We start from the raw sequence: 24356 nt of genomic DNA, 5'->3' as shown, positions 1-24356 counted from the left end.
CCAGTGAGGGCCAGAGGGGCAGGGTCCTGGAGTAGGCTCCAGGAGGTACCATCCCTCGGTCCCTGGTGGGTGCCCCGGCCGAGGGCATGGTCACTCCGATGCCTTCCTGGATGAGGTGAGAGAGACTCAGAAGACCCTGGAGGCCACACAGAACCCTGCCCATCCCATCTGCTGCCACCAAGGACTCAGGGTGACAGCATTGCAGCCCAAGAGCCTGGTGGCCATTGGAGCATGAGACTGGCAGCCCTTGATGAGGGTCCAGCTTTTCCAAGGCACTGGGTCATCCACACGGAAGACACAGGGTGCAATTAGCAGAACTGCTGTCCACCCCTTGATTGCTGTAGGGTCCAGCCAGCAGAGCCAGAAGAGCCCAGCTCAAGAGGTGAAGTCAGCCAGGGCCAGCACCCTGCCTAATGGAGGTGGCATCCTGCCACCGCTGACTAGCCCTTGGTCGTCATCCTGGTGGCCCCCACCCCACTACACTGGGGAGCTTGGTGGTGACAGTTGTGGAGCATAAGAGTGCCCCCTGGCCACTGCCCACCGTGTGAGCTGACCAACAGCCCTCAGGACCCCAGGCCCATATAGGTGCAGGGTAATGGGGTCCCTTCTGGCCCAGACATTTTGCCAGGGACACGGGGTCCAGCTATTTCCCAAGGGGCAGAGGAGGGCATTAGTACCTCTGCTCAGACCATGGCCTGGCTCGCCACTCTGCATCCAGCTGAGACCCTCACTTCCAAGGACCCCTCCACACCCCCTGGCTGCCCTGCACTAAGGATGAGGCTGGGAGGCTTGGGACGGGCTGGACTCCAGTGTGACCAGGAGCTGCAGATAGGAAATGGGCCTCAGAGCCAGCAGGGAACAGGTGGCCAGGCAGCAGCAGAGCCGGATCTGGGTCAGCTGGGGCTCCAGGCCACCTCCTGATGGAGGGGGAGGCACAGAACAGGGAGGCCCCGTGTGGTCCAGGCACAGCTCCTGTCTCGCCTCGGGGCCTCTCGGCACGGTGACTGCTTTCTACCTCTGTGGACCTGGAGAGCTGCCCGGAGTGGGGGCCCGAGCTCCAGATGGTCCACACTGCCTCCTCTCTCCCAGGGGTGGCCAGGGTCACTCGCTGCCAGTTCTGGGACTTTGGGGAAGGGGTGGGTTCAAGTTCACCAAGCTGCTGAACTCATCTGGACCCAGAGGCCAACAGGCTGACCCCCCCGCAATGCCAGGCGCCCCCCCCCAGCGCCCACCTCTGCCCTGCCTCCTTGCCACCCGCAGGCTGCCCGGCTCTGCGGCATGTACCCACGGGGAGCTATTTAAAGCCACTTTTGAGGCTGCCTTGGGCTCCCACGCAGCCAGGCCCACTGAGCTGCAGCTTCGCCTCATTCTGCACCAGCAGTCCCCCCCTCCAGCGTCGGGCTGCTATTTCTGCCCACATGTTTACAGGCCAGGAGGGAGGACTGGTGCTGTTCAGACAGCGGCTTCTATTCCGGTGGTGATGAGAGGAGCAGATTGAAGGCCAGGGGCGGATCAAAGTTTGCAGCTGAGAGGAGCCAGCGCAGGGAGGGGGCACCTGGGGCAGTTGGCGGAGGCAGGCAGGCATCTCATCCTGGCAGGGACAGGTCACTGGGGTTGGTGGCTTCTTGCTCTGACGGAGGTGGGGATGTGTGCTGGGAACAGGGACCTCTGAACCTCCCTGGCTTGGAGGTGAGGGGCCCAGGGTGGGGGGAGACAGCACCCAGCCTCTCCCAAGGCAATGGCAGGACAAGCCCCAACCACACACAGCCTCGTTCCCCGCCCCTCTCTCAGCCAGGACTGCAGGGAGGGGTGTCCTGGTCCCGGCTCCCTTTAGACAGAGCCTAGCAAGGGGTTGGGTGCAGGGAGTTTACGTGGGGGCCAGGATCGCACTCCCAGGGCTGCCAGAGCCAAGTGCCTCCCACTGGAGGGTTTGAAGCAGAGGCTGATTCTTTCAGCTTTGGAGGCTGCAACTTGCACAGCCAGGTGGGGGCAGGGGTGGCCCCTTGGGGAGGCTCCAGGGAGCACCTGGGCCGGGCCTCTGTGCTCCTGCTGCTGTGGGCATCGCCCCACTGCTGCCTCCAGCGTCCATGGCATCTGTCTCGGGCCTCCCCTCCAGGGCACCTCCCCCTGGATTCAGGCTCACCCACTTCAGCGGGGTGTTCTTAACCGTCTACACCTGCAAAGACCCTGTTCTAAGTAAAGTCATTCTGAGGTTCTGGGGGAACGGTATCCGGCTCCGTCTGGAGGGTGACCCCAGGAGCAGCCAGGGGTGTGGAGGAGAGCTCAGGAAAGAGGCCCCAACCCTGGGGGCACCTGCACACCAGCTCCACTCCCGAGGGCTGCTCCCAGACTTCGACTTGCCCCTCCTACCGTGAGGGCCTGGGCTCCACAGGGGGGGACTCTGCCCTTGTGGAGTAAACCCGTCCCAGTACGGAGCTACGGAGCTCCGCAGCAGCAGCAGCTGTCCCTCCCCTCCCTGCACAGGCTGGGCAGGCCCTGGGTCCCACCTACGGGTTGGGACGCAGGGGAGAAGGCAGGTCTTGAAGAGAAGCACAGAGTGGAAAGTGTCCCCGAAGAATGCCCAAGTCCTAACCCTGGTACTGCAGAGGTGACCTTATTTGAAGACAGTCTTTGAAGGGTAAGATGAGGTCACCCTGCATCAGGATGAGACCACTACTGGTGTCCAACCCTGGTGTCCTTCAGATATGGGAAGAAGGCCAAGGGAGGATGAAGGCAGCAGTGGACGCTCCTGTGAGCCAAGCAACACCAAGATGGCCAGCTGGGAGCTGGGAGGGTCTGGACAAGTCCCCTCACAGCCCTCTGCAGGAAATCACCCTGGCCACCCTCCACCCCAGATTTCTGGCCTCCAGAACCATGAGACAATGAATTTGTGTTGTCTTTGGTCACCCAGTTTGTGGTCACTTGTTATGGTGACCACAGAGAACCAAGCTCAGTCTTGGGGGGGGGGCACTTCCTCGCCTCCAAGGACCATCCCCAGGGGATTCTCATAGATGACGCCAAGCCACCAGGACCCAGTCCCACTGCCAGGAGACCGCCAGTCAAGCCCACGAGGCTTCCCCAGGGTCCACTCATGGTCAGTCCCTGGGCCTGGTTTTCAGCACTGCCTGCCCTCTGGCTTCCAGAGAAGTGTCGTCACACCCCCCAGGAGAGCTTTCACCCCCGCAGGGCCATCACGGCCTTCAGACCCAGGTGTGGCAAGGGCTCTGCAGGCCGATTGTCACCACCCCGGGTGCCATCAGGACCCTCATGTCACCATCCTAGTGGGCAAGCTGGCCCCAGAACCCACCAGAGTCTAGTCCCAGGACAGACCAAAGCAGAGCCCGAGGTGGGAACTGTGGGCCGTAGTTGCTGCAGGAAGTGACCAGGAGGTGGGGTGAGGCAGGAAGGAGCAAGAGCCCCTGAAGGCTGCAGCTCCGAGCTGTCACTGGGGTGCGCCCTCGAGGGAACATGGGGATCTGGCTGTCTTAAGGTGGGCAGCTTCCTGGCTACCCTAAGGTGGGCAGCTCTGCTCTGCCACAGGCTCCCGGCCACGGTGGGCTCCAGCGCCGTGGGCTGACCAGGCTTCCCTTGGTGGGCTCCTCTCAGGGGTCTGTCACCATGATGGAGCTCCAGGGCACTAACACCAGTCTGCACAGCAGGCCCCTTCCTTGTGGGCCACTGTGGCTATAGCAGGGTCCCTCTGGGAAAAGAACCTTCAGCAGAGTCTAGCTCCTGCTGTCACCAGCAGCTGTCACTTATTTCTTCATGTGGCCCCAGGCTCCCATCTGGGGGGCAGAAAGCAGGCCAGGTGGATTACGTTAGCCCACAGCCAGGCCCGGGCTCTGCAGGCTGCCCATTATCTTCAACCCCTCGCCCAGGTCCAGCCGGCCTCCGTGACTCTGGGAGACTCATGGTGTGGTAAGGTGGGTCCCTGAGCTGGGAAGGCCCCTCACAGCCCCTGGGACTGTGGAAGGCAGAGGAGGAGCCCCCAGCGGGCACCTCTCCCAACTCCTCCCTCAGGGGCTTCACCTCAATGGACTCAGCAAACACTGTGAGGGTTCTTTTAGTTCCCCAGAAGGTCAGGGTGTGCAGGCAGGGTGTGGATGTCGAGGGCAGCATCTGCCCGTCTCCCAGGGCCCCATGGTGGGGATGTGGGGGACTGTCCAGCCTGAACCTCTAGGGAGTGTGTCCCCTGCTCCCCGAGGACAAGGGAGGGACCCTGGGAAGAGGCTGGGGCCATGCAGAAGCCAAGGAGCTGAGTGGACACCCAGGCAGCAACTTAGAGGGGTCACCTTCCAATAGGGGAGGGGGCAAGGGGCAGTCACCGCTCCTGGAGGGACTTCCGGGCTCCTGTAGGGGGCTGTGACGCTTGCCGGGAGAGTGCTCCACGGTGGTGTTTCTGCATACCTTGAGCTTTGCTCTGCGCTGGTCTTCAAGGATGGCGGTGGCACAGAAGGCTTGGACTTCTCTCCCTCCAGGGCAAAGGGTGGGCTTTTGCTGCCCACTGTAAACTTCATGAGCCCTTAAGCTCAGGGTTGGTCCCCCATTGTGTAGCACCATGCTCCGGTGGGGCTTGTGGGCAGAGGGCCTGGTGCAGATGTGCCCATGTGCTTGCTGAGCTGGGAGGAGTGACCACGCGACTGAGGCAGACCAGCTGGTAAAGTCTCAGACCCTCCACAGGGCTACAAAGTTCCAGCCGTGGGGTCAGCTGTGGGTGCACATGACGCTCCGGGCAGCAGGCAGCCCTCTCCCAGCCCACAGCCCACCTGGGCTGCACGATCCCCTGCCTGTACCCAGGGGCCATCTGTGGGTGCCTGAGCAGCAGCTGAACGGACCCAGAGCACGAGTGTGAGTCGTGGCTTGAGAACGCCCGTTGTTTTCTCCCTGTGTCCATTAAGAAAAGGTGAGTGGCCTCTTCTTCTCCAGGTCCTGTGATGTCAGACACTGCCCCACCCCTGGCATCCTGGGAAGGGCTGAAGTCCGGCTGCCATTCCCTAGGACACAGGAGCTGGGGGAGACACCATGGACACACCCCATGGAGACACCCCACGGCATCTGGGCCCCGCTCAGCTTTGCAGAAGGACCTTGAGACTCACTAAGGCCACCTGCCCTCTTCCTCACAATGGCCAGAGCTGCAGGGCTCTGTACCCCTCAGGCTCCACTCAACCCGGAGTGGCCCACGCTGCCTGCGAGGAACCCAGGCCAGGAAGGCTGGGGAAGGACTCCTGGGCAGGTGGGGGGAGGGGGTCCAGGGTAGCCGACTGCCCACCCAGGTCGGCAGAAGCCTCCCGAGAAGATCCCACTTGCCTGTGCCATTTCAGCAAGGCTTTTGGCCACTCAAGGTATCCTCTCACTCAGCATGGTCCTTCCTGGACAGCCCAAGGCACAGGTTCTGGCCAGCCGGCTTGGCTGGGTGGGCTGGCCCCAGCTTTGAGTCTTCAGCCTGGGCTGGCCCCACAGCCCCATTTCCCTGGCCATCAAGGACTCCCCACTTCTAGGAGGTGCTGGGGCAGGGTTGGGTGACATCTCCTGGAAGCCCAGACTTACATGGGTTACTTCAGGTCACCCCGATGACACAGCTCTCGTGGACCGGTGCATTGAGGCACATGCCCCACACGCCCACAGTGGACCCGGAGAAGGTGGCTGTGTCTCAGAGCTGCAGCACCTCACCCTGCAGTGAGGGTACATGTTCTCTGAGGCGGAGTGAAGACTGAATGAGGTCCCGTCCTGAAGGGGGCTTGACAGGGGAAGGGTCAGCAGTGGTCACAGGATGAAGTTTGGGGATCTTCTCTCAAGAGGAAGATGGGATGCTTTCTAAGGAGGGGGATGCCTGAACAGCCAGCCAGCAAGGCCGTGGGGTTGAGAGCCTCCTGCTGTCCCTCGCTGGGGCCAGTGGCCTCCTTCTGTCCTGGTGGAGGGGCTTCCTCCTGGCTCAAGTGCGTTCCAGGGTGTGTGTGCCCATGTGCTGCCGTCCACAGCGGCCTCCCACCCTGGACACACAGCAGCTTGCTGACGAAGTCTGGTGCCACAAGAGCTGTCTGTGTTTCCAGGTCTTTTCTTGGCGTGGTCCCCAGAGGGGACCCTGTCAGGCTGGGGTGAGGCTCCAGGCCTCCTGTGGCTGCTCCCTGGAGGACAGTCCCAGGTGGGCGGTAGGGGGGCCTTCCCCCACAGCCCAGCCCAGCCAGGACCTGAGGATGCCACCCAGCAGCCTGACCTTTGGGCAGTTTGTGAACAGCGCCCGGACACAGGGAGCTGGAGGCCTTCCCCACCGCATCCCGCGCTGTATCTCCCGCCATCTTGGCCTCACTCTTCTTGGGGCTGAAGCACCAGGAGAAGCCGGGAGAGGTCGCCAGCATTGCCATGGCAACGCGGCTCTGCAGGCTCCTCAATAACCTCAGGGCCACTTCCTGGCCTCACCTATCTGGAGCCCGGGAGCCCAGCGTCCGTCCCGTGCTCTCGCCTCACAGGCTGGCACCCGGAGAGCAGAGTGCAGATGTGCCCTGGCAGGGACGTCACGGCCCAGCCTGCGGAAAGCCTTGCTGGCCCTCAGTGTCATCAAGAGGACGGGGCCAGGACTTCCACACCCTCAGGAAGAAGGGCGGTCACAGCCCACGTGGGGACGGAGGGGGAAGAGACCGCCCTTCCTGCCAGCTGTTCGTGGCACCCCAGCCCCACTGACCCTGTCAGCCACCCCCTCTCGAACCCATGGGTGGGGCAGACCAAGCCTTTCCTGGCTCTCCTGCCTCTGCTGGGTGCAGCTCCAGGCTGACCACACGAGAGGGCGGGCGGACAGTGCAGTCACACGGAGAGTCCAGCACACAGGGACAGAGTGAGGACACGCACACAGGAAGGCCCTCAGATCCAGGGTCCAGGTTCAATTCGCAGACACTCAGCAAAAGGACAACCAGAAGCCCTGCAGCCAGCGAGCAGAGCAGGAAGGGCCAGGGTCTGAGGAGGCTGCCCAGGACAGACCAGGAGACCTCAGGCTGGCGTCCCCTGCGTGGAAGGGGTACTGTGCCCACAGGTGGGGGTCTGTGGGCTGCTGTCCAGGCTGGGGCCGGAAGCAGCCCAAAGACGGGATGGGGGAATTGGGAGCAGGAGACCAGAGCCCACACACCTGTGCTGGGGGCCAGGCAGGCAGGGCTGTGCAGTGTCAGTCAGAGGGGGACAGAGACAAAGCACCCCTGTGACTCAGACCAGCAGCTGGGCGGAGGATCCAGGCCCCAGGGACCACTGTGGAGAAGCAGCATCCCTCCTGTGCCCCCTCCTGGGGAAGCCTGGTACTGCACTCGCTGAGAAAAAGGGAGGCTCCTGGCCTCCAGCACCAAGAGGTGGACGCCAGCCCCTCCAAGGTCAGCAGCACTGGCCCGGAGCCTGGATTGAAGGGGACACATGTGTCCAATCACGGGCAGAAAGCCAAAGTGGTGCCCAGAGGAAAAGCACATGGAGCCCCACAGACAGAGGGAGTGCAGGCGTCTGCAGCCCCACAGGTGCTTGAGGCCCGCGTGCACTGTGGGCCCCCTCAGAAGGACTCCCCTGCCACAGGGCTCTCGGGCACACATCTCAAGTCCCAGAAGCAGCCTCTTTTCCAGGACGGGTCTCCTGGCCCTGGCGGAGCTGCCATGTTGCAGCTCTGTGTGGTACGTTGGCAGGGGCCTCGTGGGTACACCTAGCCACACTGCCCCCTGGAGCCACTGCTGGCCCCTCGCAGGCCCTCAACACCGCATGAGTGAGGGACGAGGCGGGTGTTGTCACTGGAACCAGCGTCTCCAAATCCCATGATGTGTGACACAGAAAGGAAACATCTGCTACCCGGCCCCTCCGTCAGCTGTGAGCGCCCAGCACTGTCAGCAGATCTTCCGGCCCTTCCTGTGGCCAGGGGGGTCAGACTGGCACCTGGCAGAGGACCCGGGATCCCAGCCTGAGCCAGCATAGGCGCAGGGCGAGCTCTCTGCCTGGAGGGGCCGGCTGGGGCCGGGACTCGGGCAGAGCAGAGACCCTCAGCGAGCAGAGCAGGAAGGGCCAGGGTCTGAGGAGGCTGCCCCAGGACAGACCAGGAGACCTCAGGCTGGCGTCCCCTGCGTGGAAGGGTACTGTGCCCACAGGTGGGGGTCTGCGGGCATTTACCAGAGGGAGCCGGAGGGTAAGCCTCGTGCCACTGGAGAGCCAGTCCTCTGCCCTCTGCCCACCACAGGTCACCTGCTGAGACCCCTCCCAACACCTGGGGGAGTGTGAAACCTGAAGACTGAGGAAAGGATGCCCCTCCAGGGCTCTTCTCTGCTCCAAAGGTCACTTCTTCACCGGGTTCTGCCCCGCCTGGCAGGTTCCAAGGGTCACCTCCATGCCCCACCTGTCCTGGGAGGCCCCTACAGAGTCCTTGAAACCTCTTAAGCCAGACTGCCTCCTGGGTGGCCGGGCGTGACGGGTGGAGCTGGTGGTGGCCCTGCCCTCCCTTGTGGGGACAGAGCCTGAGGCCCTAGAGGCTGGCTCCAGCAGTCCCTAGGGACACTAACCTGTTCACTCACACCCTCCACCGCGAGCCAGCTGCCACCAGAGAGGCCAGGTGGACACACAGGGTCCCAGCCTGACAGGGGAGTGTTAAATTTGGGAACAAACACTGTGCCTGTTGCCAAGCAACATGGTGACCCTGGTGACCGTGTCCTGTGAGCTTGCCTGCCTGTCCCTCAGCACCCGAAGCCCCGAGGGTCTCCAGGCTGGGGGGCTGTTGGAATCCCGGAAGCCATGGTCCCTCTTCCTCCAGGCGGCCCCAGAGCCAGGGCGGAGGCCTGTTTTGCTGGTCTCCTCAGCGGGAAGAATGCAGATGGGAGGCCTCCACCCTGCAGGAGAGGAAGGATGGGCCGGGTGGGTGGAGGCTTGGGAGGGAGGCCTGGCAGGCTTTCCTGATAGCCCTCTGCTGGAGCCTCTGCAAAGCTGCACAGGACCCCCCCCCCCCCACTCCAGGGCTGGACGTGGTCCAAGACAGGATGGGACCCCACCGAGGCCTCCTCCTGGATTAGGTGCCCTCTCCTCAGAGCCCCATAGAAAACTGAGGCTTCACTCTCCAAAGGGCTGCCAGCAGCCCCTCCCTTGTTCCCTCCTGGACTGGGGGGCCAGCAGTGACCCTGGAAACTAGCTTCCCAGCAGGCCCCCTTGACCCCTCACCCAGGAAGGGCTGCTCTGACTATCAAGAGCTCCAGGGCTGGACATGGGCCAGGGTGACCATCGGGGTGTTGGGTGGGCATGTCTGAGTAATGGTGTCCAGTGGACAGAAAGAAACACTGGCTGACCCACCTGCCTGCAGAGGGCAGGAGCATCAGGGCTGGGACCTTGACGTCTCCTTCAATCACACAGCCATGGGGAAGTCCTAGGGTCCTTCTCTCTTCTGGCCCCTCAGGAAGGGATCAAGGCCTAGTGCCAGAGGGGGCTCTGGATGGCCAGAGGGGGCTCTGGGTGGCCCGGGGGCCAAGGCCACAGCCCTGGCAATGGCCTGGTCCAGGGGGAGGGGGTGGTTCTGCCAGCAGGCCCCCTTCCTCCTGGGTGCTGATTGCTGCCCATCACTGCCCCATCCTGCCAGGCAGGGGAACAGACTGCTCCTATGGCCATTGGGTATGTCAGGCACAGACTCAAAGAGTCTGGCAGATATTTGGGAAGGTGCTCCTGGGAGTGGGGGCTGCACTGCAAGGTCCTGGGCCAGAGCCAGCAAGGAGGCCAGGTGGCGGGGTAAGCCAGGATGAGCGAGGGGGAAATGAAGGCAGAGAGGATTCTGTGGCCCCAAGTCCGGGAGGACCTGTAGACCATGCTGAGGACTTGGCTGTCATCCAAGAACAATGGGGACCGTGGGGGCTTTTGGACACAGGGCACCAGGGAGTGGCTTATGTGGTAAGGCAGCACAGGAAACAGTCCCAGCACCGAGCCTGTGGTGGTGGGTGGCTAGGTTCTGGCAGGTGTGCAAGGTGGAGTGGCGTGGATTTGCAGGTGGAAGGAGGGAGGGCCAAAGGAGACCCCAAGGTCTTGAGGTGAACCCTCGAACTTCAGGAGGGAGCTGGCACTGACGGAGGTGCGGACAGGCAGCTGAGGGAGCTCTTGGGAGCATGTAGTGTGTGAGAGGCATGGCTGAGGCCAGGGGCTCCCAGTGAAAGGGTGTGTGACTAGGGGAAGGACGGATGGAGGCCTCCAAAGTCAGAGATCAGATGAAGCCAGACTCTTGAGGAGGACAGCTGTATTTAAGATGTGCAGGGGGACACCCACCTAGACTCCCAGCATGCCTGTGTTCCCAGCTACTGCTGCCAGTGAGACCCTGCCTCAAAAGAAAAAAATATGAAGGGCTGGGGATGCAGCGCGGTGGTAGAGCTCCCTGGGTTCAATCCCACTTCTGCAAAAATAATCAAAATAAATTAAAAAAATAAAGTGTGGGAGTCAGTGGTGTCGGGGAAGGGGGGGCTTGTGTGAGAGATCTGAGGGGTATCTTAGGTGGGAAAACCGAGTGTGGGGCGCCAGGCAGGTCTGTACAGAGGGACAGAGAAGTGGGCAGGTGGCAGTTGTCGAGAGTTTACCAGGATAGGCAGGAAGATCTTAGCTCACCCCAAGTAAGCACATAGGTGTCTGCACGTCGCTCATCTCCAGGAAGTGCTAGGACCCTAGGGGCTATCCGTGCAGTCCTCTAGGGTCACCCCAGTGCCTGGCACCAAGCAGGCACCAGGAGAACCTGTGAGGTGAAAACGACGACCGAGAAGTCCTTCCAATTGTCCAGGATTTGCCCAGGTCGAGAAGTGAACTGGAGCAGAGGCAGCGAGTGTAGATAACTCTTTCCTGCCTGGGAGCTTAGATTCCGAAGGGGAAGCACGGGGTTGGGGTCTTGGGAGTCCTCCCCGCGGCCTTACGGATCCTGGGTCTGAACTGCGGACCGCGCCTGACGACGGCAGGCGGAGCTCCCTCGGGCCGCGCTCCTGAGCCACTCGCGACCCCAGACCCGCGCCGCTGACCCGCGCTCGCCGCAGTCGCCCGGGCTCGTTAGCGCGGACGGCTCGAGTTTGCACTCACTGCCTAGGCTGGGAGGAAGCCGAGAACGTAAACGTCCAAGTTTGCGAGGCCCACCCTGGCCCTGAGGCCCCCACCCTGGCCGGCTCCGAGAGCCGTCGGGGGCCGCGGGTGGTCCCCGAGCCCGGGAGAGGTCCGCATCGCCGCCGGTTGCCGGGCAGAGCCGCGCGGCGCGCGCTCCCATTGGCCGCAGGTGGCCGCGCCCCGCCCGACAGGTAGTCCGCCCCGCGCGCGCCATTGGGCCGCGGCCGCGCGGTCCCCCGAGGATTGGCCCAGGTGGCGGCACCGCCTCGCCCTCATTGGTCGCAGGTGCCGCGGCCCCCGCCCCAGGACCGCCCGCCCGGCGGATTGGCCTTCTCCTGGCCCAGTCGGCGAAGTTCGGACACCGCCTCCCGCCGGACGCCGGGCTCCGTGCGCGCCCCTTGCCCCTGCGCGTACCCGCCGGCCGCGCCCACCCGCCCCGCCCGCCGCCCAAGTTCCGCGGAGTTGGCGGGGCCGCGCCGTCGGTCCCTGCCGCGCTCTCCCCTTCCGCGTTCCGCCGTCCGCCCCACCTGGCGCCCCTGTCCCCGGCAGGCGCCCCAGGCTATGGCCCGAGTGTCCGGGGCGCGGCGCTGACGGCGGCCGGCGGAGCGCGCCATGCCCAGCAGGTCCAGCCCCAAGATGGACGGGAGCGGCGTCCGCGTCCGCCTGAAGGTGCACTACGGCGGGTGAGCGCGCGGCACCCGACGGTCGGGCGCACGAGCGGCTGGACCGCGGCCTTCGGGAGGCCTGGTCGACGCCACTGCGGGCGGCGGCGCGGGAGGGAGGGAGGGGCGCGGCCCTTGGGGTCCCGGGGCGTCCCGGGAGGTCCAGACACTGCAGGCGGTGTCTCCAGGCGATCCCGCGGTCCGGACGCCCTTGAACGTCTCCCGCGGGAAACCCGCCGGGCAGGGCGGGGTGGGGCAGGCCTGCCCGGCTCTGGGGGGGGGCGCGTCTCCCTGCAGGCCGTCCCCCCCCCCCCCGCGTCTGGGTTTCCCGGGACTGGCACCTGCCGCACGGGACCCCGCGACGCGGGCGGCGGGCGTTGCTGCGCGCTCCTCCGCCCTGGTCACAGTTGTTGACATTTTCACTGGAAAGTACGTCAGGCCACCAACCCGTAAGGACTCAAAAGTTTTTGTCAAACTGAAAACTGTAAACTAGTCCCTGGTTTAAGACGTCTCAGTTTAAGGAAAGCCCGTGACTGAGGTGAAGGCCATGGCCTTGAGCCACCGTAGTCGTGGGAAAAGGGTCCTTGGCAGGTCTGGTGGCACTTGCACTGGGGACTGGGTGAAGACCCCTCAGTGTACTGGAAGGGGGCTTTGGAGTTGGTCCGCTCACCGCGCCCTGTAGTCCGCCGATCTAGCTGTGAAATGCGGCCAGCACACCTCCCCGGTCGGGCTGGGGAGCCCCGGGGCCAGGGGAAGGCGGGGCTGGTTCTGGTGGGGGGATCCCACGGTCACCGCCCCGTGTAGACAGTGGGTGGGGAGCACCGGCTCCTTGGCTTCTTCGTTCTGCTGGTGCTGTTGTGTTTCCTGGAACCCCAGTTGAGATGGTGGGCGCCCAAGATTAGACGGTCCCCACTGCTGGGAGGGGAGCACAGTGAACTGGACTCTCAAATTCCTTGGGGTCCTGCAAAGCGTTCCTCTCCTGGACCATCCTTGGGAGGAGTGGACAAAGGTGGTGGGATATTGTGATCCCAGGTGGTGTCCCCCTCCTGGGCAGTGCCCTCTGACTCTGAGGAGGTTGGGCTTCAAGGGCTACTTGACCCCTGGGTCTCCCGTGGTGGAAACTTGGTTGTCTCTCCCTGGGACCCTTGGGGCCCCTCCAGCCTAGTGCCTCTCCCTTTGATATGCACCTGGGTGGGGGTGGGGGTGGGGAGGTGAGCCGGAAGGAAGAGGGATTTCTGGTGACCTGACCTGCCAGCGCCACCTGAAAGGGTGGAGGTCAGTTCTGTCTCCGGCCTGGAAAGGGGAGAGTGGAAACTGGTGTGGTGTCTTCAGACCCCAGAGCGTCCTGACCAGCCATTCTGAGTGGAACACCTGTTAACTACCAGGAGACTTGTTTTCCCTTCCTGGAACCACCCACTAAGCTGGGGCTGGTCCTAAGATCTGTACCCTGGGCTTCAGGGTGGGTGGGCACCACACCCTCCAGCATTGCCCCAGTGCGGCTCAGCCATCACCTCCTGGTGTACCTGGGGACCTTGCTGGCAGTGCCCGCCCCCAGTCCTGGGCCATACTGCCCAGTCCGCCTCCTCCCCTTGCTCCTGCCCCTGGGGAGCACTTTGGTTACACTGCAGAGTAACTCGACCTATTGACTCTGGTTTCCAGGACTGATTAGGTGGAACCCCCTGCCCTCCTCTTTTCCCTACTTCTCTCCCGCCTCTGTCCTCTTCTTGTTCCTCTTTTTTCTTCCTCCCCTTTCTTCCACCTCCCTGTGCTCCTCTCCTTGCACTCTCTCCTTCCTCCACCCTCCCCTCCATCTCCCCCTCCCTGCACCCTCCCTCCTTCCTCCACCCTCCCCTCCATCTCCCCCTACCTCCCCCTGCTCCTCTCCCTGCACCCTCTCCTTCCTCCACCCTCCCTTCCATCTCCCCCTCCCTCCCCCTCCCTCCTTCCTCCACCCTCCCCCTCCCTCCCCCTCCCTGCACCCTCCCTCCTTCCTCCACCCTCCCCTCCATCTCCCCCTCCCTGCACCCTCCCTCCTTCCTCCACCCTCCCCTCCATCTCCCCCTCCCTCCCCGTGCTCCTCTCCCTGCACCCTCTCCTTCCTCCACCCTCCCCTCCATCTCCCCCTCCCTCCCCTCCATCTCCCCCTCCCTCCCCTCCATCTCCCCCTCCCTCCCCCTGCTCCTCTCCCTGCACTCTCTCCTTCCTCCACCCTCCCCTCCATCTCCCCCTCCCTCCCCGTGCTCCTCTCCCTGCACCCTCTCCTTCTTCCACCCTCCCCTCCATCTCCCCCTCCCTCCCCTCCATCTCCCCCTCCCTCCCCTCCATCTCCCCCTCCCTCCCCGTGCTCCTCTCCCTGCACCCTCTCCTTCATCCACCCTCCCCTCCATCTCCCCCTCCCTCCCCTCCATCTCCCCCTCCCTCCCCCTGCTCCTCTCCCTGCACCCTCCCTCCTTCCTCCACCCTCCCCTCCATCTCCCCCTCCCTCCCCGTGCTCCTCTCCCTGCACCCTCTCCTTCATCCACCCTCCCCTCCATCTCCCCTCCCTCCCCCTGCTCCTCTCCCTGCCCCCTCCCTCCTTCCTCCACCCTCCCCTCCATCTCCCCCTCCCTCCCCCTGCTTCTCTCCCTGCACCCTCTCCTTCATCCACCCTCCCCTCCATCTCCCCCTCCCTCCCCCTGCTCCTCTCCCTGCACCCTCTCCTTCATCCACCCTCCCCTCCATCTCCCCCTCCCTCCCCCTGCTCCTCTCCCTGCACCCTCTCCTTCATCCACCCCCCCCTCCCTCCCCCCCTCCCTCCCCCTGCTCCTCTCCCTGCACCCTCTCCTTCATCCACCCTCCCCTCCATCTCCCCCTCCCTCCCCTCCATCTCCTCCTCCCTCCCCCTGCTCCTCTCCCTGCACCCTCTCCTTCATCCACCCTCCCCTCCATCTCCCCTCCCTCCCCCTGCTCCTCTCCCTGCACCCTCCCTCCTTCCTCCACCCTCCCCTCCATCTCCCCCTCCCTCCCCCTGCTCCTCTCCCTGCACCCTCTCCTTCATCCACCCTCCCCTCCATCTCCCCCTCCCTCCCCCTGCTCCTCTCCCTGCACCCTCTCCTTCATCCACCCTCCCCTCCATCTCCCCCTCCCTCCCCGTGCTCCTCTCCCTGCACCCTCTCCTTCATCCACCCTCCCCTCCATCTCCCCCTCCCTCCCCTCCATCTCCCCCTCCCTCCCCCTGCTCCTCTCCTTGCACCCTCTCCTTCATCCACCCTCCCCTCCATCTCCCCCTCCCTCCCCGTGCTCCTCTCCCTGCACTCTCTCCTTCCTCCACCCTCCCTTCCATCTCCCCCTCCCTCCCCCTCTCCTCCTCTCCTTGCACCCTCTCCTTCCTCCATCTCCCCCTCCCTCCCCGTGCTCCTCTCCCTGCACTCTCTCCTTCCTCCACCCTCCCCTCCATCTCCCCCTCCCTCCCCCTCTCCTCCTCTCCTTGCACCCTCTCCTTCCTCCATCTCCCCCTCCCTCCCCGTGCTCCTCTCCCTGCACCCTCCCTCTGTCCTTTACCCCTTCCTTCATGTCCTCCACATCCCTTTCTCCTTCTGCCTCCCCCTTTCTGTGTCTCATCTCCATGAAGAGGGTCCTCCCACCCACTCCCCCTGCCTCCCCCTTGGCTCCTGAGTGCCTCTGCGGAGCACCTCTTCAAGGTTGGACACTGAAGCAGTGGCTGCCTAGGTTAGCCCTCAGCTTTGGAAAGACCTGGGTCTGGGTAAAACTTTGTCCAGGACAGAAGGTGTGCTGGGGGCCTGGGGTGAGACCCTGCCCCTTGGGAGGCCACCGGGCCACAGATGAGGATCCTACACACTGAAACCTATTCTTAGCTGAGAATGATGTGATGGCCATTAGTCCCCCTACCTGTCCCAACCCCTCTGAGGCCCAAGATGGGGTCTCAAGTCCCACCCCAGTGGTCATCCAGGAGTCTGCCAGGGTTGTACAGCACCCATATTTTCAGGAAGCCACAGTGAGCCAGGTAGCTGGCCTTCCTCTTCTGCACAGGCTGTTGATCCAGACCTTTCTGTTCAGGTGCAGGGTCCAGGGAGTTGGTCAGCCAGGCTGCTGATGACTCCCCCTGCCCAGGGCTGTGTCCTAAAGGGTTCAGAGGCACTGCTTCTCCCAGGATTGGGACAGGACCCAGCAGTGGCCAGCCTCCTGCCAGGCAGTGCTGAAGCCCTGGGGTTTACAGGAGCGGCCTCCTGCCTTCTTGGGAAAGAGAGTAGCTTCCTCTTGGTAGCAGGAAGGGGTCAAAGGTCGAGAGGTGGTGGACCCTCAAGAATCTTGAATTCTTGGCTGCAGGACTAGTAATGCTGGCCAGGCCACCAGAGTGCCTGCAGTGTGGGTGACAGGTGGGGGGAGCTTGGACTCCAGAGCCCCCCCCAGTTGGTTAGGGGTGCGTCCGTGCCCTACTTTCCTTGTCTGCCGTGATGCTGCAGGCTGCAGGAAAGACAAGCTGGGTCAGTCCCTGTGGAGAACATGGGGCGCTGGGGACAGTGTGGGGTGGCCAGTTCAAGAGCTCCAGGCAGGCAACTGGGGCATTTCCCCTCCCCTGGGGTGTGGCATGGGTCAGGTGAGGCTCTCGGCCAGAGACCCTGGGCTGCTGGGCTGGGGGACTGTGGGCTGTGGCTCAGGTCCTCCGTCCCGGTGGCTCTGACTTTGTTGGACGGAGTTCAGATGGCCTGGTGGGAGGCCAGGGCCATGGCTGTTGCTTGGGACTCTGAGATTCTCGGGTTTTGCCCACCCTGGGCTCATACGGGGAGATCTCCCCACAACTTCAGTGAGCTTGGCAAAGGTCCTGCTGAGAGCCGCCCGGAGCGGGACTTCTCCCTGGCAGGAGGACGGAAGCCATGTCCCACTTGCTCCTGGGGAGTGTCAGGTTGGTTTCCCCGGAACCAGGGACGGGCACCCAGGATCCCTGTTCAGGTTTACATCCCATTTAGGAAGAAAAGATAAAAGGCAATGACATGGTTTTCCAAAAAAGTGCCTGGAAGTAGCAGGAGGCCACAGTGCAGCAGGTTGGTCCAGCCCCCTCCTGGCTGGGAAAGCCACTTGACAGAGTATTTGATTTTTCCACTTCCTGCAAGCTCTTACCTCCAGGGATGCCGTGGTCTGCACCTGGGAGGTCCAGGGGGAGGTTTGACTGGGTTCTTTTCCTGTGGCAACACCACAGGGCTTAGCTGACCATTTGTGTCCACCCCTGGGTCCCCTGTGGCAGCGTTGGCATCTGGTGCCTCTGCCCTGCCTCCACCTGGGGGCGTCTGCCCTCGCTCCGTCCTCAGGGGTGGGGCCGTGTTCCTGGGGAATTTTAGAGAGCTGGTCAGTGGTTGTGTTTTGTGCGTTTGTAGAGGGACGCTGGTGCTGTCTTTGGGGAAAGTCTCAGTCCATCTGTAGCCAGCAGTTTGTTTAATAGGCAGTATTTTTATCAAATGTGACCATGGTGATGACCCGTGTGCTCTTGCCCAGGGACATCCTGATCACCAGTGTGGACGCGGCCACGACCTTCGATGAGCTCCGAGAGGAGGTGCGGGACATGTGCCGGCTGCGCCAGGAGTACCCGCTCACCCTCAAGTGGGTGGACAGCGAAGGTGGGCCTCTGTCCTCCGCGGGCCTCAGAGATGTCCACCAAGGAATTAAACCTGCCGGGCCCCCTTTCCCCCTTCAGGGACAGCTGGGGTGGGATTGGCTGCAGGGCTGGACAGAGGGACTGGAGGCCTGGTCATGAACAGCTGGAGAGGCTGTGGGCAGCCCTGACCCCTCCCCTGACCTTCTCGTGTCTGGCCTGGCCTGCAAGTGGCTTTCCTCAGGAGAGTGGGGAGGTCAGGGGTAGGCAGTGTCCACCTCCCTCCTTGCCCACGTCTGACTGTGTCTTCTCTAGTGCCCCCGCCTCCCCTCCCTCCTCCCTGTCCACCTCCGTCTGTTCCCGCCCTCTCCCTCCTGCACATTGTCTAGAAAGGGGTGTTGGGGACATCCAGGAGCAGCCCCTTCTCTGCAGGGCGTGGGCAGAGCTGCTCTTGGTGGGAATGTTGTCGCGCGAGGCTTGTTCCGCACCTCTGTCTTTGTCCAGACTAGCAGAGGGCTCTTGGTCTTGCCTGCTGCTTGGCTCTTCTAGGGCCCCTCAGCTGCAGGGAACTGAACTCTCTGGGGGGACTAACTGATTCTTATGTGGAGGCCCAGGGCTGGCCGCTCGCTCACTGCTCTGGATGGCTGGTCTCGCACACCTGGCCCCAGGGTGGCTGGTCTCAGGCAGCAAGACTTGCGTGTGCTGTGCCGAGCCAGCGCTGTCTCGGGCCCCTCTGTCTGCGGTGGCCTCAGCAGTGTCTCTTGCCCTGCGTAGGTGACCCCTGCACTGTGTCCTCACAGATGGAGCTGGAGGAAGCCTTTCGCCTGGCCTGTCAGCCCAAGTGTGAAGGGCTCGTCATCCATGGTGAGTGATGGCTGGCCCCTGCCCTCTCCGCCTGCCCAGGAAATCTGTGCAGATGAGTGTCCCTGGGGGCCACCCCCATCTGTGGGCATCTCTGCCAGGCCGCCTGGGGGATCAGGTAGCAGTTTAAAATCTTATGATGCCATGAATCGATGGACGTTAAATATAATACGTTTGGGTTTGATTTTTCTCTCTGACTCTTTATTAACCCGGTAGTCAGCAAGCCGCAGTCTTCTCCCCAGGCAGAGGGTGGTCCTGGCCTTGGACCCTCCCTGCTCTGTCCTGCTGGGCCAGCTTCTCCTGGCTCCAGTTTTCCCTGGGCTCGGGGCTCCTCGGCCATGCAGGGCCCATGGTGCACCGGCAGCGGGGTGGCCTCACAGCCCTCCCTGCGCACACATGCCGGGCAAGCCCTCCACCGAGCCGTCCCCAGCCTGGACTTTCTCTTGGGAGCTGGGGCTTGATCGCAGGCATGCTGAGGCCAGGTCGTGGGTCACATCTCAGTCCTGTCCTCAGGTCGGGCGTTTCGACCTGCTGTCCAGCTCCTTCGGGTTCCAGGGGTGCCTGTGGGGGCACAAATGTCACACCCCCGTCGGCCAGCCACATCCTAGGCCACTCCAGGCTCTGCCCAGTTGTTTCCCAGGGATGTGGGTGTGGACCCCTGAGCCTGAGAGTGGGGATCAGAGCCCGAAGCCACCCTCGGTTTTCTGTGTATCCTGTCATTCTGCCAGGCCCGCAGGCAGCCGGTGGAAATGACTGATGGTCTAGCCCTTTCTCTAAGTGCAGTTCTCAGGTTAAGTCACTTATTTGTCGTGATGGTAAAGGATACATCTCTACATCTAAAGCTGTGGTACCTAAAAAATTCACTTTATTTTGTAGAATAAGAAAAAGTTCCCCTAAGTTTTCTTGTCTGTTTTGGACCGGGGTTGAACCCACCCAGGCCTCACGCCTACTGGGCAGGTGCTCTGCCGCTGGGCTGTGCTCCTGCCCCTTAACTGAGTGCTAGTGCTTTCTGAGCGTCTGTTTGACCGTTAGTGGACGACGCTCAGGTAGGTGTTTATTAATTTGAACTCCATGCTTGGGAAGAAGAGACCTAATGTGCTCTTGGACGTCAGTTTTCAGGCTTGCTGCCGCCCTTCCCGTTCCGTGTGAATTCATTGGTGCAGGTCTGTATTCTCCTGACCGCTTGCTGTCCAGCTGCCACTGGCTGCTTCTCCCCTGGGTTTTCTGGGGACCTGGAGGCCCCACAGAGCTGGTCAGTGGTTGTGTGGTTCTGCCCCAAGGAGCAGCTCCAAGTCCTCGGAGCCAGGGGCACGTGTCCGTGGTCAGCTGCGGCAGGAACTAACGCGGCTTTCTTTCTTCTTGCGCAGTGTTCCCGAGTGTCCCCGAGCAGCCTGGCATGCCCTGTCCTGGAGAAGATAGTGAGTGCTGGGCCCGTCCCCCACCTGCCACGGGGCGGGTCAGCCTGGTTGGCGTGTTGTGGGCTGGGGCTGGCTGCCCTCACTGAGGGCTAATGTCCGTGGGCAGCCATCATGGCCTCCTGGGATTTCCTCTGTGCCTGGTGCTCTCACGGTTTCCCAGACCTATAGTCTGGTGGGCACTGCGTTAGGGAGGGGACGGGCTCTGCCACTGGTGGCACAGCAGAAGGTCCCGGGCGCACCTGACCTGCCCCCAGGAGGGAAGCCAGGCAGACGGCTGGATGCCCCCTGCTTCGCTTGTTCACCTCCACGTTGGGTGTGCTGGAGGGACCGAGGGAAGCAGCCCAGGAGCGGGGTTCCCGGGGGGAGCTCTGTGTCCTTCTGACGGCACCTGGAGGCCACGTTGAGAAGGTGCTGGGTGAGGGCCAGCTGCTCCGTGAGACCTTTCTGGGCAGCTGGGCCAGTGAGGGAGAAGGACTGGGGGTGGGTGGGGGGTGGGGTCGAGGAGCCGCAGGAATTTGGCCCGAGTGCAGGTTTGCTCCCTTGGGCAGGACAACTCGGGGGGCTGCTGGGGTTGGGCCAAGGGATACTAATGAGGCTGGCTGTGGAGTCCTGATGGCTCAGGGCAGTGTGCAAGCCTGTGGCACAGCCCAGGGAGGCCTCTGAGCAGATGGCCAGCACTCCAGTGCCCGGGTCCTCGTCCCCTGCAGGGTGGCCCTGGTGGCCATGTGTCCTGGGGTGCCTGCATCTCTCAGGAGGGGCGTGCCCCCAGAAAGGGTGTCTTTATGGGCACGTAAAGAGTATAACAGGGCCGGTGTCGCGGGAGGGATGTCAAGGGCCGCCCTGTCTGTGTGCTCCTCTGCCTTCACGCTGCTGGTCAGCAGGAGGGCATCGAGCGGGTCTGTTGCCACCCGGATGACTTTCTGGGTGTGCTGACACACTGTGTGGCTGGGCGTCTGCTGCAGCTCGGGGGCACTTGTGCACCCAGGCCAGCCTGCCCCAGGGTACTGCAGCTGAGGCCTGGGCATGGGGGTGCAGGATGCCCGACAGTGGAAGTGGGGTGTGACCTGGCATGGCATGCAGAGAATGCCACTGGGCACATGAGTGGGTCCTCGAGGTGCTGGGCAGGGCTGGCTCCGAGGCTTTGGGGCCCACCCAGCTTTGTCAGAACATTCCATGGAGCCTTCGCTGAGGTCAGAAGCCGGGTACTGGGGCCCAGGGGAGGCCAGCGTGGCTAGTCTCTGACCTGCACCCCTTCCCGTGCTGCCCTCTGCCTGGCTGGATGGGAAGCTGCAGGGTGACCTTCATGGCCCTGGGGTGTCCGGCTTCGTGTGTCCAGCCTGAGGTCCACACCAGGCTTGGGCATGGAGAGCCCCGTTCTGGCCCAGGTGTGGGACGGTGTGTTTCAGAGGGAGCAGGCCCGTCCTCCCTCAGTCCTCCGGGAGAGCTGGGCGAGGGCTGGTGCGGGTCTCCAGTCCAGTGCATGGGCGGTGCCCCGGCCAGGCTCCCCTGGGAGCTGACTGGTGCTGGGTCTGCCCCGCTGCCCCTGTTCCTGGGCTGTCGAGGGTGTTCCCTGACATTCACAAAATTGGATTTTTCCAGGACTTCTGTCCCCAGTGCCCACTTCATGACCTTGTGGGTGGGGACAGGCACTTCCTGTGTCTGTCTCTTCAGGTCATGATGCTGGCCCTGGTCTTCGTGTTTGTGTGTGCTGGGGGGCCGGTCTGGGCCGGTCTGGGCTGCTGGGCTCACTCGAGGCTCAGCCCTTGCGTCTCTCCACTGCCGCTCTTCCTCTTTATGCTGAGTCAACGTGGACTTGCTGGGTTTCACACTTCCCTGGGCTGACCCCACCTTTGGCCCTCATGGGCAGTGCCACTGCAGGCTCTCACACAAGGTGGCGGTTCTTGGAACATTGGACTGGTCACTTGGTTCGCAGTCCCCTCACGGACTTCAGTCTGGGGGAGTTGTGCCGGTGGCCTCCAGGTCAGCTCCTTGGTGCTGGTCAGTGCACGAGGGGGCATGCCGTAGGGTGTGGCTGGGAGGCTGGGCTCTGCTGTCCAGCAGTGAGGGTCCCTCCCTGGGGTGGGAGCGTTTCTGGGCCCGGACTGCCGGGGGCCGTGGTGCCTGAGGAATCCAGGCTCTGCTGGTTTGGTGGCAGGTGAGGACCGTGAGGTGACGTGCGCTGCCTAGATGGGTGAGTCCCCATGGCCTCCTGTCACTCCTTGAAGCACAGAGGTTGCTTAGTGGCGCTGATGTCCGAGGTCACTTGCTGCAAAATGTGCTGGGCAGTGGGGGGCTGAGGGGGCAGGGGCACGGGGGCTCCGTGGCACGAGTGGGCACCTTGGGCCCCACTGCCGTGCTCCCATGTGCCTGAGACTGCACAGGCATGGCCACGTGTCCTCAGGCCGGGCCCTTTCTGTGCCTGGCAGTGCCTGCTGTCACATGGGTCCCCGCATGGCTCTCCCACAGCGGGCCTGTTAAGGCTTCCCTGTCCAGCTCTCCCTGGTGGTGGGAATGTTTTGTGTCTTGTGTTTTGATCTTTGATCCTGGAACAAATGTCCACGTCCAGGGTGGCATTGACCCCTCAGCTGACCGTGGCACGATGTCTCTTCTCTCAGATGTGAGTGACCACAGCCCTGGACCCCAGGTGCAGTGAGTGCAGGTCCCTTAGCCGGTGGGCACACTCTGGACACTTGGTGGCCTGCAGGTCTGAGCCACCACGGGCACCTTCCCGGGGCAGGGGACTGAAGCAGGGTGTTGAGAGCCAAGGAGCAGCTCCTCCAGCAAGTGACCACGGCCAGCCAGGCTGCTCCATCCCTGGCCGGACAGCCCCACGAGTCTCCAGACAGGACCTGGAGGGTGCTTCATCTCCATCTGCCCACCCACTCTGGACCGCCCAGCCAGGCCGTGGGCCGAGGACCCCCATGAGTGGGGGTCAGCTCAGCGGCACCTGTGACCCAGGAGGGCCAGTGTGACCTCTGAGCGCCCCAAGGACAGCCCGTCCATGTGGTCTCATTAGATGAAGACACGTCCTCCTGGGAGGACAGCCAGGTGCAGTGGTCGTGGGCCAGGCCTGCCCTCCCTCCAGAGCCTGATGCTGCTGAGGCTCTGGGCACTGGCCCCGTGCTGGGCCTGCAGGTGGAGAGCCAGGGGCAGCGAGGCTGGCTCCCTCAGACCCCCCGGCGCCCGGGGGGCCACGGTGCTGCACACCCTCTCTGTGTGCCTGCCTCTGCTCATGAGCACGGTGGTCGCTGGTGCAGGGCACCTGGGTGGCAGGACACTCATCCAAGATTTGAACTTGATTACGAACTTAATCTGCAAAGAGCCTTTTACAGATGAGGTCACATCTGCAGGTTCAGGGAGCAGGATGCCATGTGCCACTTTGGGTACCGTAGTTGGTGGCCAGGTGGAGTTCCAGCTGCCCTCGGCCTCCTGTGGGGTGGTGGTGAGTGCGGTCCCACTCCCCAGCACCTGGGTGGCTTTATGCTGCCTCAGGTGGAGGCCCAGCAGGATAGGGGTCTCGGTGCTGATCTCCATGGGGCGCCCTGGGGCTGGCTGAATGGTGGACTCACTCCAGGCCTGACTCTTGCCCCCGTGTCCCTAGCCACTGTGTCCCTAGCCCATGTCCCCTGCTGCCCATGTCCCCTGCCCCCAAGGTCCTCTGTTGCCCCTGTTCCCCATGCGCCCCTCCCCCATGTCTCTGTCCTGTCTCTGTCTCTTTCCCCCATTCCCCATGTGTGACACCCCCTTATGTCCCCAGCCCTCAGTCCTCTCACCTCCTCCACCTGTGGTGTCCTGGCTGTGTCCACCTCTTTTCCAATTTTGAAGCCTTGGGTGCCTCCTGACCCAGACAGTGCCCCAGAAGCAGAGTGGGCAGAGGGATCCAGCGGGTTACGGTCCCCACAGTGGGCTGCCGGTGGGCCCGGTGTGCTGAGGTGACAGCCTGTCTGGGGCAGCCTGACTTCGGGTGCAGGAGGGCATAGTGCTGGCACTGTGTGGCACTGCTGTCCTGCTAGGAGCCCTCTGTGACTTTAGGCAGGCGGGCAGGGTGCCCTGTGCCTCAGTTTCCCCTTTGTAAAAGGGCACCAGGTGAGGATCAGTGCATCGGGAGGGGCCCTGGAGCTGCCTCAGGGCAGGTGGCATGGGAGGTCCCATCAGGTGTGCCCAAGCCCACTGCCGCGTCCCCGCTGAGGAAGCCAAGTGCGGGCGGGGACCCTGCCTGTAGGTGGAGGACTGCCCGCCAGGGCCAAGCACCTCCTCCGTGGGTGGACGGTTACCCCAGGCTTCCCCAGCTGGCGTAGCGCCGTGACCACCCCGTGGACAGGTCTGTCTGTCTGTCTGTCGGTCGGTGCGTGAGACACCCAGGCTCGTTCATTGCAACAAAATGGAAAAACTACTTTTCTGCCTAAAATAGGCGTCCAACAAAGTTAGCCGTCTGCCCGTTCAGCCTGAACATTCTCGAGTTCTGCAGAGCTGGACGTTTGGGAAGGGACTGGGACAGAGAAGCTGGCTGGGGGCCGTGTCGCGAAGGGACGCTGAGGGTGTGGTGTCCACGTCGGACCTGAGGCCAGTCTGCTTTTCCTGCCGAGGACCAGCGTGGATGCGGGGTTCTGTTGCTGTGTGACTGTGTGTCCCTGGGCTACAGGCCTTTCCACTGGTGGCCAGGTGCTCGTGGGCCAAGCAGAGCCGTGGGCACTCACGGCCTCTGGGGGTGACCCTGGGTGAGTGGGGGCTGCAGGTTCACGAGCTGTGCTGGTCCCTCAAGGCCTG

General features: G+C 63.2%; 1 protein-coding gene and 1 long non-coding RNA gene across 9 annotated transcripts in view; one reads left to right on the top strand and one right to left on the bottom strand.

The window, feature by feature from the left end:
- Positions 1-10202: 10202 nt before the first annotated feature.
- Positions 10203-11195, bottom strand: LOC124079332 (uncharacterized). Its single transcript, XR_006847301.2, has 2 exons — positions 10582-11195; positions 10203-10372 (listed from the first exon to the last, which is right to left on the bottom strand). It is a non-coding gene; the product is annotated as an uncharacterized LOC124079332 (long non-coding RNA).
- A 307-nt stretch (positions 11196-11502) lies between these two features.
- Prkcz (protein kinase C zeta) overlaps positions 11503-24356 on the top strand; it is an 86148-nt gene continuing 73294 nt past the window's right edge. Inside the window, exons 1-4 of one of the 8 annotated variants that reach the window (XM_046424461.2) lie at positions 11503-11744; positions 17214-17335; positions 18085-18174; positions 19539-19589. In XM_046424461.2, the coding sequence (XP_046280417.1) occupies positions 11674-11744; positions 17214-17335; positions 18085-18174; positions 19539-19589 (334 nt within the window). In that variant the 5' untranslated portion in view covers positions 11503-11673. Of the gene's footprint in view, positions 11745-17213; positions 17336-18084; positions 18175-19538; positions 19590-24356 lie in introns of those variants that run through there. The other 7 variants (XM_058572598.1, XM_058572597.1, XM_046424456.2 and 4 more) reach the window with 7 other exon arrangements.

Source organism: Marmota monax, unplaced genomic scaffold (assembly GCF_021218885.2).
Source record: "Marmota monax isolate L192 unplaced genomic scaffold, Marmota_monax_Labrador192_F-V1.1 WCK01_AAM20220418_F8-fsc00080, whole genome shotgun sequence".
In the NCBI taxonomy this organism is placed as follows: Eukaryota; Metazoa; Chordata; class Mammalia; order Rodentia; family Sciuridae; genus Marmota; species Marmota monax.
The sequence above is the reverse complement of the archived record's forward strand: the minus strand, read 5'-3'. Positions and strand labels throughout refer to the sequence as shown.